The sequence below is a fragment of the Annulohypoxylon maeteangense genome (genome assembly GCF_022496945.1).
Source record: "Annulohypoxylon maeteangense strain CBS 123835 unplaced genomic scaffold GGS22scaffold_13, whole genome shotgun sequence".
NCBI classification, from domain to species: Eukaryota; Fungi; Ascomycota; class Sordariomycetes; order Xylariales; family Hypoxylaceae; genus Annulohypoxylon; species Annulohypoxylon maeteangense.
The window spans coordinates 334362-344532 of NW_025953260.1; the positions used below are offsets into that span (position 1 = coordinate 334362).

Genomic DNA, 10171 nt, shown 5'->3' on the forward strand with positions numbered 1-10171 from the left:
AGTTTTTTGAGCTCGATAAGCCTCCAAACGGATCAGAATTTCCCGTGCGCATCGCGCCTCGTGTATCGTATAGCCAAGCTCGATTCATGACGCGCGCACCTCGTCTCTATGGATTTGGATCTAGTGACCAAGCTCCGACAGGGAGGATTCCTTCAGCCTACCTCGGCTGCTAGGTACCTGAGCAGCTGAGGAAAGCATTGGAATTCTAGGTTGCAGGCTTCCTGGGCCATGATCTCATTTCGTTTCTGAATCACATCTTCATACCACTCATATCTCACCCTCTCACTCCCTCTTGGCTCTGTGTATCCAAAATTCTATCAGATTCGTGAAACTTCTTGTACTCTACTACCCACCATCCAAGTTTGGATGTTGATCTTCTTTCGACGTCTGATTCGCTATCCCAAAGCTGAATCTAGGCGTACTCTCAGTTTATTTGCCCCAGACTCTAATTACATGCCTACGAAATCCCGGGCATACACTCAGGTTACTTCCACAATGGTTCCAAAACGCAAGAAGTCAACTGTAGCCCTGCAGCAGGATGAACAGCAGGAACTCCCCATTGCTACTCCTAGGAGATCAGGACGTATTGTGAAGAAGCCGAGCGAGGTGTTGCAGTCCGATGCCGAGTCTAGCAAGGAGGTTTCACGCACAGGGCTGACTCAAGCGAGAGGCAAAAAGAAAAAGATGCTGGGAGATGCAGAGGACGTAGGTGAGGCTATTGATAGCCTCCGTGAGATGGAGGATAACTTTCGCGATGCTGTTAAGCGGCAGAAGTTAGCATTGGACAAAAGTTCATTGCAAGGAACTCTAAACACGGCAGATGAAGACAACGCCTTCATCCCGCGGCCGACTAAGGCTGAGCCAGACTCGATTCTTACGCAATCCGAGAAAAAGCTACTCAGGAAGGCGGCTATGATGAAGGATGGGGTCAACGAGGCCGAACGAGATAACGGTGTGTGCGAGGGTAGAGAGGAAGGTGATCTAGAGGAACCCGATATCAATGCCTTCAAGCAAGAGGGCTCTCGGCCACCTCCCGTTCACAGTGATTATCTTCCCTTGCCATGGAAGGGTAGAATAGGCTATGTGAACCTCCCTAGTTATTATGACGAAGTATTTTCAAGCATATAATACATGATTTCTAACCCAATTTAGGCTTGTCTAAACACATACCTTCGAAATTCAAACCCGCCGGTGTTCAGTTCGAGAACCTGCCGAATATCCTCTATCTTAGATCACCGTCATCCTCTTCGAGATCCAACTCAACCCGAGCACCCGACCAAAAACCGACCAGACAAGGACCAACCAGCCGACGTAGCTAGGGGTAGAAAATATGTCGAAGCTCTCGGTCTCGCAAACGCGCGTGACATTGTCAAGATGGTACGATGGAATGACAAATACGGTATCAAGTTCATGCGCCTAAGCTCAGAGATGTTCCCCTTTGCGAGCCATGAAGAGTATGGCTATAAGCTAGCACCATTCGCTTCTGAAGCACTCGCGGAGGCCGGGAAAGTTGCGGGAGAGCTTGGTCACCGGCTAACCACCCATCCTGGACAAGTATACCAGAATCCCAAATTCTTCAATTTGGAGAGAGATCTTACTAACACTACTCCAAGTACACCCAACTAGGATCGCCTCGACCAGAGGTCGTCAGAAACGCGATTCGTGATCTCGAATACCACAACGAGATGCTTACACTTCTACGATTGCCTAAACAACCCGACAAAGACGCCATCATGATCCTGCATATGGGTGGAGTATTTGGGGACAAGGGGGCTACGCTTGATCGATTTAGAAAGAATTATGCCGGCCTATCACCAGGTGTCAAGGCAAGGCTTGTTCTGGAGAATGACGATGTGTCCTGGACGGTGCACGACCTGCTCCCAATTTGCGAGGAGTTGAACATTCCGCTCGTTCTTGACTATCATCATCATAACATTCTATTCGACAAAGACAAGATTCGCGAAGGAACTAAGGATATTGTGGAGCTTTACCCACGAATTAAGGCGACCTGGGATAGGAAAGGTATCACGCAAAAGATGCATTACAGCGAACCTTGCTCTGAAGCCATCACCCCTCGACAGAGACGAAAGCATCGACCTCGCGTTATGACCCTACCTCCATGCCCGAACGATATGGACCTAATGATCGAAGCGAAGGATAAGGAGCAATCTGTATTCGATTTAATGAGGAACTTCAAATTGCCAGGATGGGATCGCTTCAACGACGTGATCCCATACGAGCGGGAAGATGAGAATAGACCACCTCCTAAGTTGCCAAAAAAGAAACAGCGCAAGAATAAGAAGGCGGATATCGATGATGAGGACGGAGAGCCGGAAGAGGGACCTCAGCCGTTGCCCGAGGTTCCGGAGTCAGAATTCGGGATGGGCGGCCCTGATAACCGGGTTTATTGGCCTCTCGGCATGGAAGAATGGCTCCGCCCGAAGAAGAGGGAGGTCAAGAATAAGAAAAGAAATGGTGATGAAATAGAGGATGACTAACTTTTGAATCAAAGATACTTATATTAGGTTACATGAGCTTGCAACACACCCCTCGGATGACACCGTTGGATAAACTCGGTAACGACTTATCAACGAAGATGTTGTCTTCTGCTAGTACAACGATACGGTGTCTGGCGCTCCGTAGCAATACTGCTAGACTACGTAGCATCCTCACATACTCAAAATTGTATTACGGACTGATCTCGACAACTTATATGATTCTATTAATAGATGGTTCCATTTCTCATATCGGTTACTACATACGTCTGACTGTTGCTGACTGCCTCTCAGCATATGCGGGGATGTCGATCCAGGGCAGCTGAGACTAAGAAGCATTGTCGTCATTGTAAGCTTATTCAGAGCGAAGTTACACACTTTATATTGTTCACATAGGCCGGTCAGGTCGATACGCTAACTTGTTAGTATAGACGAAATTTCTCATGAATTCTGCAATACGCATGATTACCTTACCTAGGTAGGTAGAGAGATGGGAGTTATTAAACTCTTGTGTCTAAGCGATATTGGAACAGATACATACATACATACCTCTTGGCTGGCCGTGGTGTCGGAACCATGTCCGACAGAGTTTCACTACTTAAGGGTCTGGTACCCTACGTACAGCTTGCATCCTATCCTGGTACCGTTCCCTACCTCGCTAGAAGATGGCATGCTGGCGAATCAGGGGTGGCGAGCCCCGATACGGACATACATGGGAAGTAATGAGAATGACCCCGTAAGGACCCTGAGAATGGGTAGGGTATGTTCGAACGATACAGAGCAAGTGCCTATCTCTAGAGTAGTTTCCATGATACCCTTTCGCTTTTATATATGTTAATACGGCTGCATGGGGGTAATTATCAGCCGTGCTAGCAGCTATGATGTTGCCAATACTAGCCGGAAATAGATACTGACTGGAACAGAAGACATATCCTCGGAAACTAACCGAGTGGCATCACATACCTATGTATCATACATAGATATCAAAGGAAGCTGGCGAGCCTCCCCAGCGATAGCGCAATATTGCCTGGATATTATGAAGCGGTCGAAGGGATGGCGATGACTTGGACAATCGAGAAGCCGTGTTGCTGCTAGCTCATCATTTTCTATAGCCTGTATCAAATAGTGAAATAGGGGTAACAGTGAATATGGTACGCAAGCCATCTAATACTAATTAACTCCCTACCAGGTACCTTGTATATTACCAACTCATCGTACGCCCAATCTAGACAGAGGCATATTAGCAACTTTCCCTGCCATGAGTAGGTAGAACTCGAAATCGTAGTTGTGCCTATAAGCTAGTAGCACATGCCACACACACGTCTCACCTTCGACAACCTTAATTATCTCACCGCTGGAAGCACTAGCCGCTGAAAAATGTTTGCATGCAGTGCAACGGTCGACCCGAGATAACAGATTATGCTAAGGCCGATGGCGACAGAATAATCTCGATCATGATGTGTCACGTCTCAGAGCTAATGCCCTACTGTAACAGTGCCCCTGAACTGCCGTTGATGAACCAGTTAGCAAACTCACCTACTTATTTTAGGCGATAGGCGTCCATCGATACACCACCGGCGAACCACGGACGGGTTGATATCTAGCTTTTGTCGAGCCTCAAAATTTTTTCCGGATAAGCATGTGCTTGCGACCATCACTCCTACTCGCCACGTAGACGGTGACCGCCTTGCTTTCTATTTCTGCCCATTCGTCCATGCTACGTGGATTGGCAGACCAATCTTACGAGGCGGCGCCAATTCAGGGGTACATTTGTATGACGAACGGGTGCGCTAATTTATGCCCGTAGTCAAGATAAACAATCAACACATTGGGCCCTGATATCCAATGCCCGATTGGAAATTTTTTAAGGTAGGGGGAGACTAACCTCCGAGCGTATAGAGCGGCAGAGGAAGAAAAAAACTGGGAATGAGAGGAAGATAGAGCGAGGGTTAAAATTCCTATTAGGGAATGAGGAATTAGGTAGATAGAGGTTCCGTATTACCGGCTCAATAGATGGGTCTTTGTCGCATATAGAGACACAAGGCAGTTCGCGGATTGGCGCATGCTACGTATGTGAATACGTCAGCAAGAGGCATTAAGAGACTTCTATAATGAAGGAATTGGATAATATGAGGAAGTTTTCGGATATTGCTCAAGGACAGCGACAATGACATAGATCGACGGTCGGTGGAAATGGACCCGAATTATCTTTGACAAGGATAAAGATTTGTATGCAAAAGACAAAAAGTCGCAATCCGTACAATAGGAGGTATGCGACTTCTGAAGCAACTAAAGATGATGTCAGGTTTACCCAGTTAAAGGCGTTTCGGGAAACGGCCGTGGGTCTTGAAAAGAAGCTCGAGCCATATATCGAACATAGCTCGGATATGTCGCAAGGGGTGCAAATTTTTACCGAACACAAGGTACAAATACTTGTCGTTATTAATTGAATACCTGATGTTTCAACGTGGAAGAATGGGCGAGAGATGTATCTAGAAGTTAGAGGGTTAAATGACGATTTTAAGTTCTTACGAGATGGTGGGATGATCGTTTACTTGGCTTGTCACTCGCAGAAGGAGGCTCGTGCTTCAGGGCTTGCAAGCTTCAAGGTTGTAAGTATGTACAGAATACCTAAATGCAGACTGCAGACTCCACATCTCTTGCAACGGAAGAGTATGTACCTAGGTACTTACCTAAACTGCCACCATCAACCTGCACCTTCTATTATAAGCCAGCAGGGCTGGGTGTACTAGGTAATACAACTTCGACTATTGATGGCTTTGCCTACCAGGTTGTACATGTACTACAGTGAGTAATGATACTATGGTCTGAATGGCAAGTTTTAGCACACTGTCAGGTACAGATTTCAACTAGGGACCCTTGTGTGGCTAACAATTTTTACTCCTTGTAGTTTAGCCACAGCATTATTTGACCCACGAGTACCCGACAGTGTGCTAAAACTTGCCCTTCCGACCATAGTAGAGTTGGGCTATCGTCACTAGCCTCTTCTTTAACAGAGCTACCCGACCTCGAAAACCGGACTCACCTAAGTAACGCTTTCAAAGCAACGGGATTGTCGCATTATCTCATCTCATCTTACTCTTTCAGCTCACATACATTCATCTCTTATTGCCATTCCATTCAGCTTCGAACTTTTTATACTAGTTTTCGTTCGTCTATAGGTTCAATCGAATTTCCGTGTCTTCCCTCCACCAAATCACAAGGTCTCCCCACCAAGTGAGACATATAGACACACGACATAGCTGACAACACCACTACCAAGATCGCGAAGTACCACATCAATACATACTCCTACATACATAGCCTTCCATCCCGAAAAGTCCTTGAAGGAAAATAGCCACATACATAGACAACGGTACTTCGTACATCCATACTTCACATTCTATACCAACCATAAATCGACATTACCATCTGGTCCCAGACCCGACGGCGCATTAAGCATCATCGCTAAGGATCAGCATACCCTAGATACCCAGCCATCAGCCATTCGCCATTAAATCACAAGTACAGAGGCCAAAAAGAACCCACTATTTTCCCTGCAGGGTCCCAACTTCTTCCCCGCGCTCATCCGACAACTTCCAACCTCGACCTCCACAAATCCTCCAACCCGCCAACTCGTATTCCCTATTATCAACCTTATTGCTATTACTACTGTATTCCGGATTTGTACTATTTTATCACAATTATCTCGACTGGTTTTCCATTCTTACTCTTTCATTGCTCGTTATCAAATTCATTTCATTAATCGACTATTTCACTTTTCGAACGATTACCGAGCCATCTCTTGACGACCCAAAATGGCGACCGTAGAGATGAGTCCTCAATCTACGCATGTTCCTCCGGGACCTGAGGCTAAGCGCCCCAGAGGTACGTCATACTTTGCCATCATCTAGCTTCGGATATCCTATTACCTTACGTATTTGCACTTTCGTTGTCGATGGACACTGTGCTAATTGATCTATCATTTGTTAGGTATTCTAAAGAACTCGTACACTAAATCACCCCCTCCCGAGTCCCCAACTAAGGAGCAAGATTTATCCGAGAAGGAGCTTACTATCATCAACACACAAACAAATGCCGGCCACCGACGTTCTTCTAGCGCCGCCAGTCGTCCTCCAGGATCTCGTCGCCAATCCACACGCACTCCCTCCTTTGATCCTCTCAATGGAATCGATCAAAACCAGCGCCTAAAGTGGGATGAGGCCAATCTCTACTTGACGGAACAGGAGCGCACTGCTACGATGAAGATCACAGAGCCGAAGACACCCTACGCTCGACATTATGAGCCATCAGAAGATGATGAGGATGACGAGATGCTTGATGGTGAAAACTCGCGAAAGGAAGAGATTACCGAACTATCCCTTGGCGAACCCGAGGAAGATATCCCCGAAGGAGAGTTTGGGATCGAGCGCAAACAAAGCAAGGTCCATGTTAACGACGAAGATGCCACCCCGATCCACGACGCGGAAAACGAGTATATCGGCCTAAGTCCCGAGGAGCGCGAGAAGCATCGGAAGTTCGAGCAGCTACGCAAGAAGCACTATGAAATGAAGGACGTGGCTAAGTTCCTCGGCCATCCCGAGAACATCGACGAGATCGAGGACGAGGAAGAGGTGCCGCCGATGCCTACCATTAACGGTGCCATGGTCAAAGCGGGCGACTAGGGAAGCGGGCTACGCAACCCTCCGCAAACGATCCTACTAGGGAAGAGGGTATGCAAGCTGTGCAGGTGGATACAAGGACGATGACGATATACGGGATGCATGCAGGATGGAGTTTAATGGCCGGGTGGAATACCTATTCTTCAATTGTCTTGTCTTGTTGCTCGGGGCGCATTAGATGAGTCTGGTGTTGGAGGGCGAACGAGATGATTCTATCGGTTTGGGAGGAGATGAATATTAAGGTCGATTACGGATTGTAGTTATAGATACTCTACTGATACTATAGGGGGTTTGCGCCCCGAGAGAATCAATGATACGATGTCATTCACTTATTATGTGATGGAACAGCTCGGAGGGTAGGTTTTGTGGTGGAGTGTAGGCGTGGTGTTCTGCTGTCGCCCGAACAGTAGATTCCATCTAGTATCTAATAGGGTCCTAGATAGAGTCCCTAGGCGCCACGAGGAGCGTAGGTTCCAATCGTATCTATACAGAAACCTGTCTACCTCCCCATCGACTAGTCTGTCTACCAGTCCAATACCTCAACAGCCATCGAACCCATATAATTCCCAACTCTCCTCTATAACCGACGAACGCCCATCAATCCCGCAAGTATCGTCAAGTTAACGGCTTATAGCAATCCCTTCCTAGCTAACTCGACCTTGCGCGCGGCCTCGCCTTGCTTGAATCCGCCCTTCGACACGCATATCCGGTGGCCCTCGCCCATCTCGAATTTGTCCTCGTTCGCGGGCCAGGCGCAGGGGCAGTGGTGGGGGAAGTGGACGCATGCTGTGATGTGTTTGTTAGTTACTTGATTCCCAGGTATATAGCTAGGTGAATTTGCGATGCTAGATTGGGGTTAGGTAGGTGAGTGAGTGGGTGGGTGGGAATACCTAGAGTGTCTGGGCACAGGTAGTTCTCGCAGTGCAGGCGGTTGAAGTTGGTTTGATAGATGGAGGAGTCGCTGGGACTGTTTTGCTGTTGGCGCTGTTGTTGCTGTTGCTGTTGTCCGCCGAACATTTGGTCGAAGAAGCCGAATTGGGCGGATGCGAGCGTGGTTAGGGAGAGTAGCGCGAGGAGGATGTGGATGGGTCGCGGGAGTCGCAGTATGGAGAGCATTGTGCTTGATGGTTTGGTGTGGTTCGTACGTAAATAGCGATTGTTGTTTGGATTTTGACGGAGTATAGCTGTGATTTATCGTTCACAATTCAGAATTGAAGAGAAGATGTCATAGGCGAAAGTGTAAGTTAAATCGCAATGCTGGCAACATTTCGAGTCTTATCGTTATCGGTGGGTCTCATCCCGCGTTTCTTTAATGACTAAGCCGAAATTTTGCGGGTGCGGGCCGAAGCTTTTCCAATACGAATCAAAGCTCTATCACAATTCCTCCGGACAACGACTCGAACGTCAGAACACGACGTCCACTGCCATGAGGATCGCTCAATTGCAGCGGCCAATAGCGGCTGCTGCTTCTAGTGTGACTAGAACGACGGCAACGACTACGATACGGCAATTGAGGGAATCGTTAGGCCAGTTAAGGATAGGAGCCAGTAATATAGCAGTCGAAGGTCGAAGACATGCTACGCATCAGTCTCAGGGATCGTACAGGCTGAAAGACACCAGCACACTTCCGAAGAAGCTCGGTGCAAAGAAGAGTGGCGGTATGTCTTTAACATACTCTTCCTTCTCCTGATCTTCCCTAGGCTAGATCTTTACAGACTAGGACTATAGACATAAATAAGAGAGAGGGGCTAATAACTCAACCATAGACTCCTACGTAATCCCCGGCAACATTATCTACAAGCAACGAGGCACGATATGGTTTCCAGGCGAAAACTGCGGCATGGGCCGGGACCACACGATCTTCGCCCTCGCCACAGGATACGTCAAGTACTACCGCGATCCCGCAAAGCACCCGAAACGACAATACATCGGCGTCGTCTTCGACAAAGCCGACAAGCTGCCCTACCACCCACACGCCATGCGCAAGCGTCGGCTCAACATGGTCTCAGTCCCCCTCGTCGCACCGACCCCACAACCCGAGCTCTCCCCCTCCGGGATCCCAACACAAGTCGTGCGCCAGGGTCTCGGGCGCAAACCGCACCCCCGCGACGAGCGCGTGATGAAGCTACGAACGGACGGCAGCTACGCGTACGCGGAAGAGAGCTGGAGGCTGGGAACGCTGGTGCGCACGGAGAAGCGGAAGATGGGGTCCCGAAGAGTGGCGATGAGACATCGACGACGCAAGGCGAAGGCTATTGCGCTGGAGATGCGCGCGGAGAGGGAAGATAAGATCGCGAGACGGAAGGAGGCGCTGGATGCGCAGCGGAAGGCTAGGGCGAGGAAGATGCGCGAGTATAGGGAGAGGAAGAAGGCGGAGGCTGAGGCGAAGGAGGGTGCGGCTGGAGGTGGAGGTGGTGGTGCGGTGCCCCCGCCGCCGACGACGACGTCTGAGCCGCCGAGGGTGGATGCTTAGGTTGAGGGGGTCGTTGGTATGGCTTTCTGCGCTGAATCCCTGCCTTGTGTTACCTTTGTGTGTCATTGTTGCCCACATATCCAGACACGTAGCGCTGTTATGGGAAACAGACATAGGGGCTATGCTTAGGACTTGTATAAAATGAAATACTGTTACTCATTCACGGCTTTTCGGGATACAAGGCGATTTGATGCGTGGTGCTGGCTATCTGGTAGAATGGAAGGGAAGTCAGGTATGTTGAGTTTTCCCTTTGGACGTTGATTGTGATTACTTTCTCCGGCTCGCCACGTCGATTATCTTCGTTTCGTCAGGTTTGATAACTTTGGGTTTCACATCTTTTCCTATGGTCTTAACGTTGCAGGCCTCTTCAAATCATCTCTTTTGCAAGCCACAACCATGCGGGAACCTACTAACGAATTATCTAGAGATGACTTATATCTAGGCGTGAAACTAGATCATATCTTGTAACTACTATACAATACCTCCAAGCGAAGATTACCATGCTATAACTAATTTTTTCC

The 10171-nt window shown here is 48.4% G+C and overlaps 4 protein-coding genes across 4 annotated transcripts; 3 read left to right on the plus strand and 1 right to left on the minus strand.

The window, feature by feature from the left end:
• Window positions 1–495: 495 nt before the first annotated feature.
• GGS22DRAFT_190428 (UV-endonuclease UvdE) lies at window positions 496–2498 on the plus strand (the record flags this gene model as incomplete). Its single annotated transcript, XM_047964975.1, has 3 exons — window positions 496–1083; window positions 1153–1554; window positions 1614–2498. 3 exons carry the CDS (start codon window positions 496–498, stop codon window positions 2496–2498), a joined length of 1875 nt encoding a protein of 624 aa, XP_047816955.1.
• Window positions 2499–6025: 3527 nt separating this feature from the next.
• On the plus strand, window positions 6026–7493 carry GGS22DRAFT_36088 (uncharacterized protein). Its single transcript, XM_047966902.1, has 2 exons — window positions 6026–6383; window positions 6489–7493. Exons 1-2 carry the CDS (start codon window positions 6314–6316, stop codon window positions 7178–7180), a joined length of 762 nt encoding a protein of 253 aa, XP_047816956.1. The 5' UTR covers window positions 6026–6313; the 3' UTR covers window positions 7181–7493.
• Window positions 7494–7533: 40 nt separating this feature from the next.
• GGS22DRAFT_167927 (uncharacterized protein) lies at window positions 7534–8404 on the minus strand. The gene is made up of 2 exons (XM_047962060.1): window positions 8068–8404; window positions 7534–7963 (listed from the first exon to the last, which is right to left on the minus strand). The coding sequence occupies exons 1-2, from the start codon at window positions 8291–8293 to the stop codon at window positions 7806–7808; spliced, it is 384 nt and encodes a 127-aa protein (XP_047816957.1). The 5' UTR covers window positions 8294–8404; the 3' UTR covers window positions 7534–7805.
• Window positions 8405–8565: 161 nt separating this feature from the next.
• Window positions 8566–10170, plus strand: GGS22DRAFT_167928 (ribosomal L27 protein-domain-containing protein). Its single transcript, XM_047962061.1, has 3 exons — window positions 8566–8835; window positions 8944–9882; window positions 10076–10170. The coding sequence occupies exons 1-2, from the start codon at window positions 8604–8606 to the stop codon at window positions 9648–9650; spliced, it is 939 nt and encodes a 312-aa protein (XP_047816958.1). The 5' UTR covers window positions 8566–8603; the 3' UTR covers window positions 9651–9882; window positions 10076–10170.
• The last annotated feature ends 1 nt before the right edge of the window (window position 10171 follows it).

What these genes read in the sequence shown, in the direction of transcription:
- GGS22DRAFT_167928 (XM_047962061.1), top strand. Translation starts at nt 8,604, where the DNA reads ATGAGGATCGCTCAATTGCAGCGGCCAATAGCGGCTGCTGCTTCTAGT. An exon ending in CGGTGCAAAGAAGAGTGGCG is followed by an intron (nt 8,836 to 8,943) that starts GTATGTCTTTAA and finishes ACTCAACCATAG; the next exon opens with ACTCCTACGTAATCCCCGGC.
- GGS22DRAFT_167927 (XM_047962060.1), bottom strand. Translation starts at nt 8,293, where the DNA reads ATGCTCTCCATACTGCGACTCCCGCGACCCATCCACATCCTCCTCGCG. An exon ending in CCTGTGCCCAGACACTCTAG is followed by an intron (nt 7,964 to 8,067) that starts GTATTCCCACCC and finishes AACACATCACAG; the next exon opens with CATGCGTCCACTTCCCCCAC.
- GGS22DRAFT_36088 (XM_047966902.1), top strand. Translation starts at nt 6,314, where the DNA reads ATGGCGACCGTAGAGATGAGTCCTCAATCTACGCATGTTCCTCCGGGA. An exon ending in TGAGGCTAAGCGCCCCAGAG is followed by an intron (nt 6,384 to 6,488) that starts GTACGTCATACT and finishes ATCATTTGTTAG; the next exon opens with GTATTCTAAAGAACTCGTAC.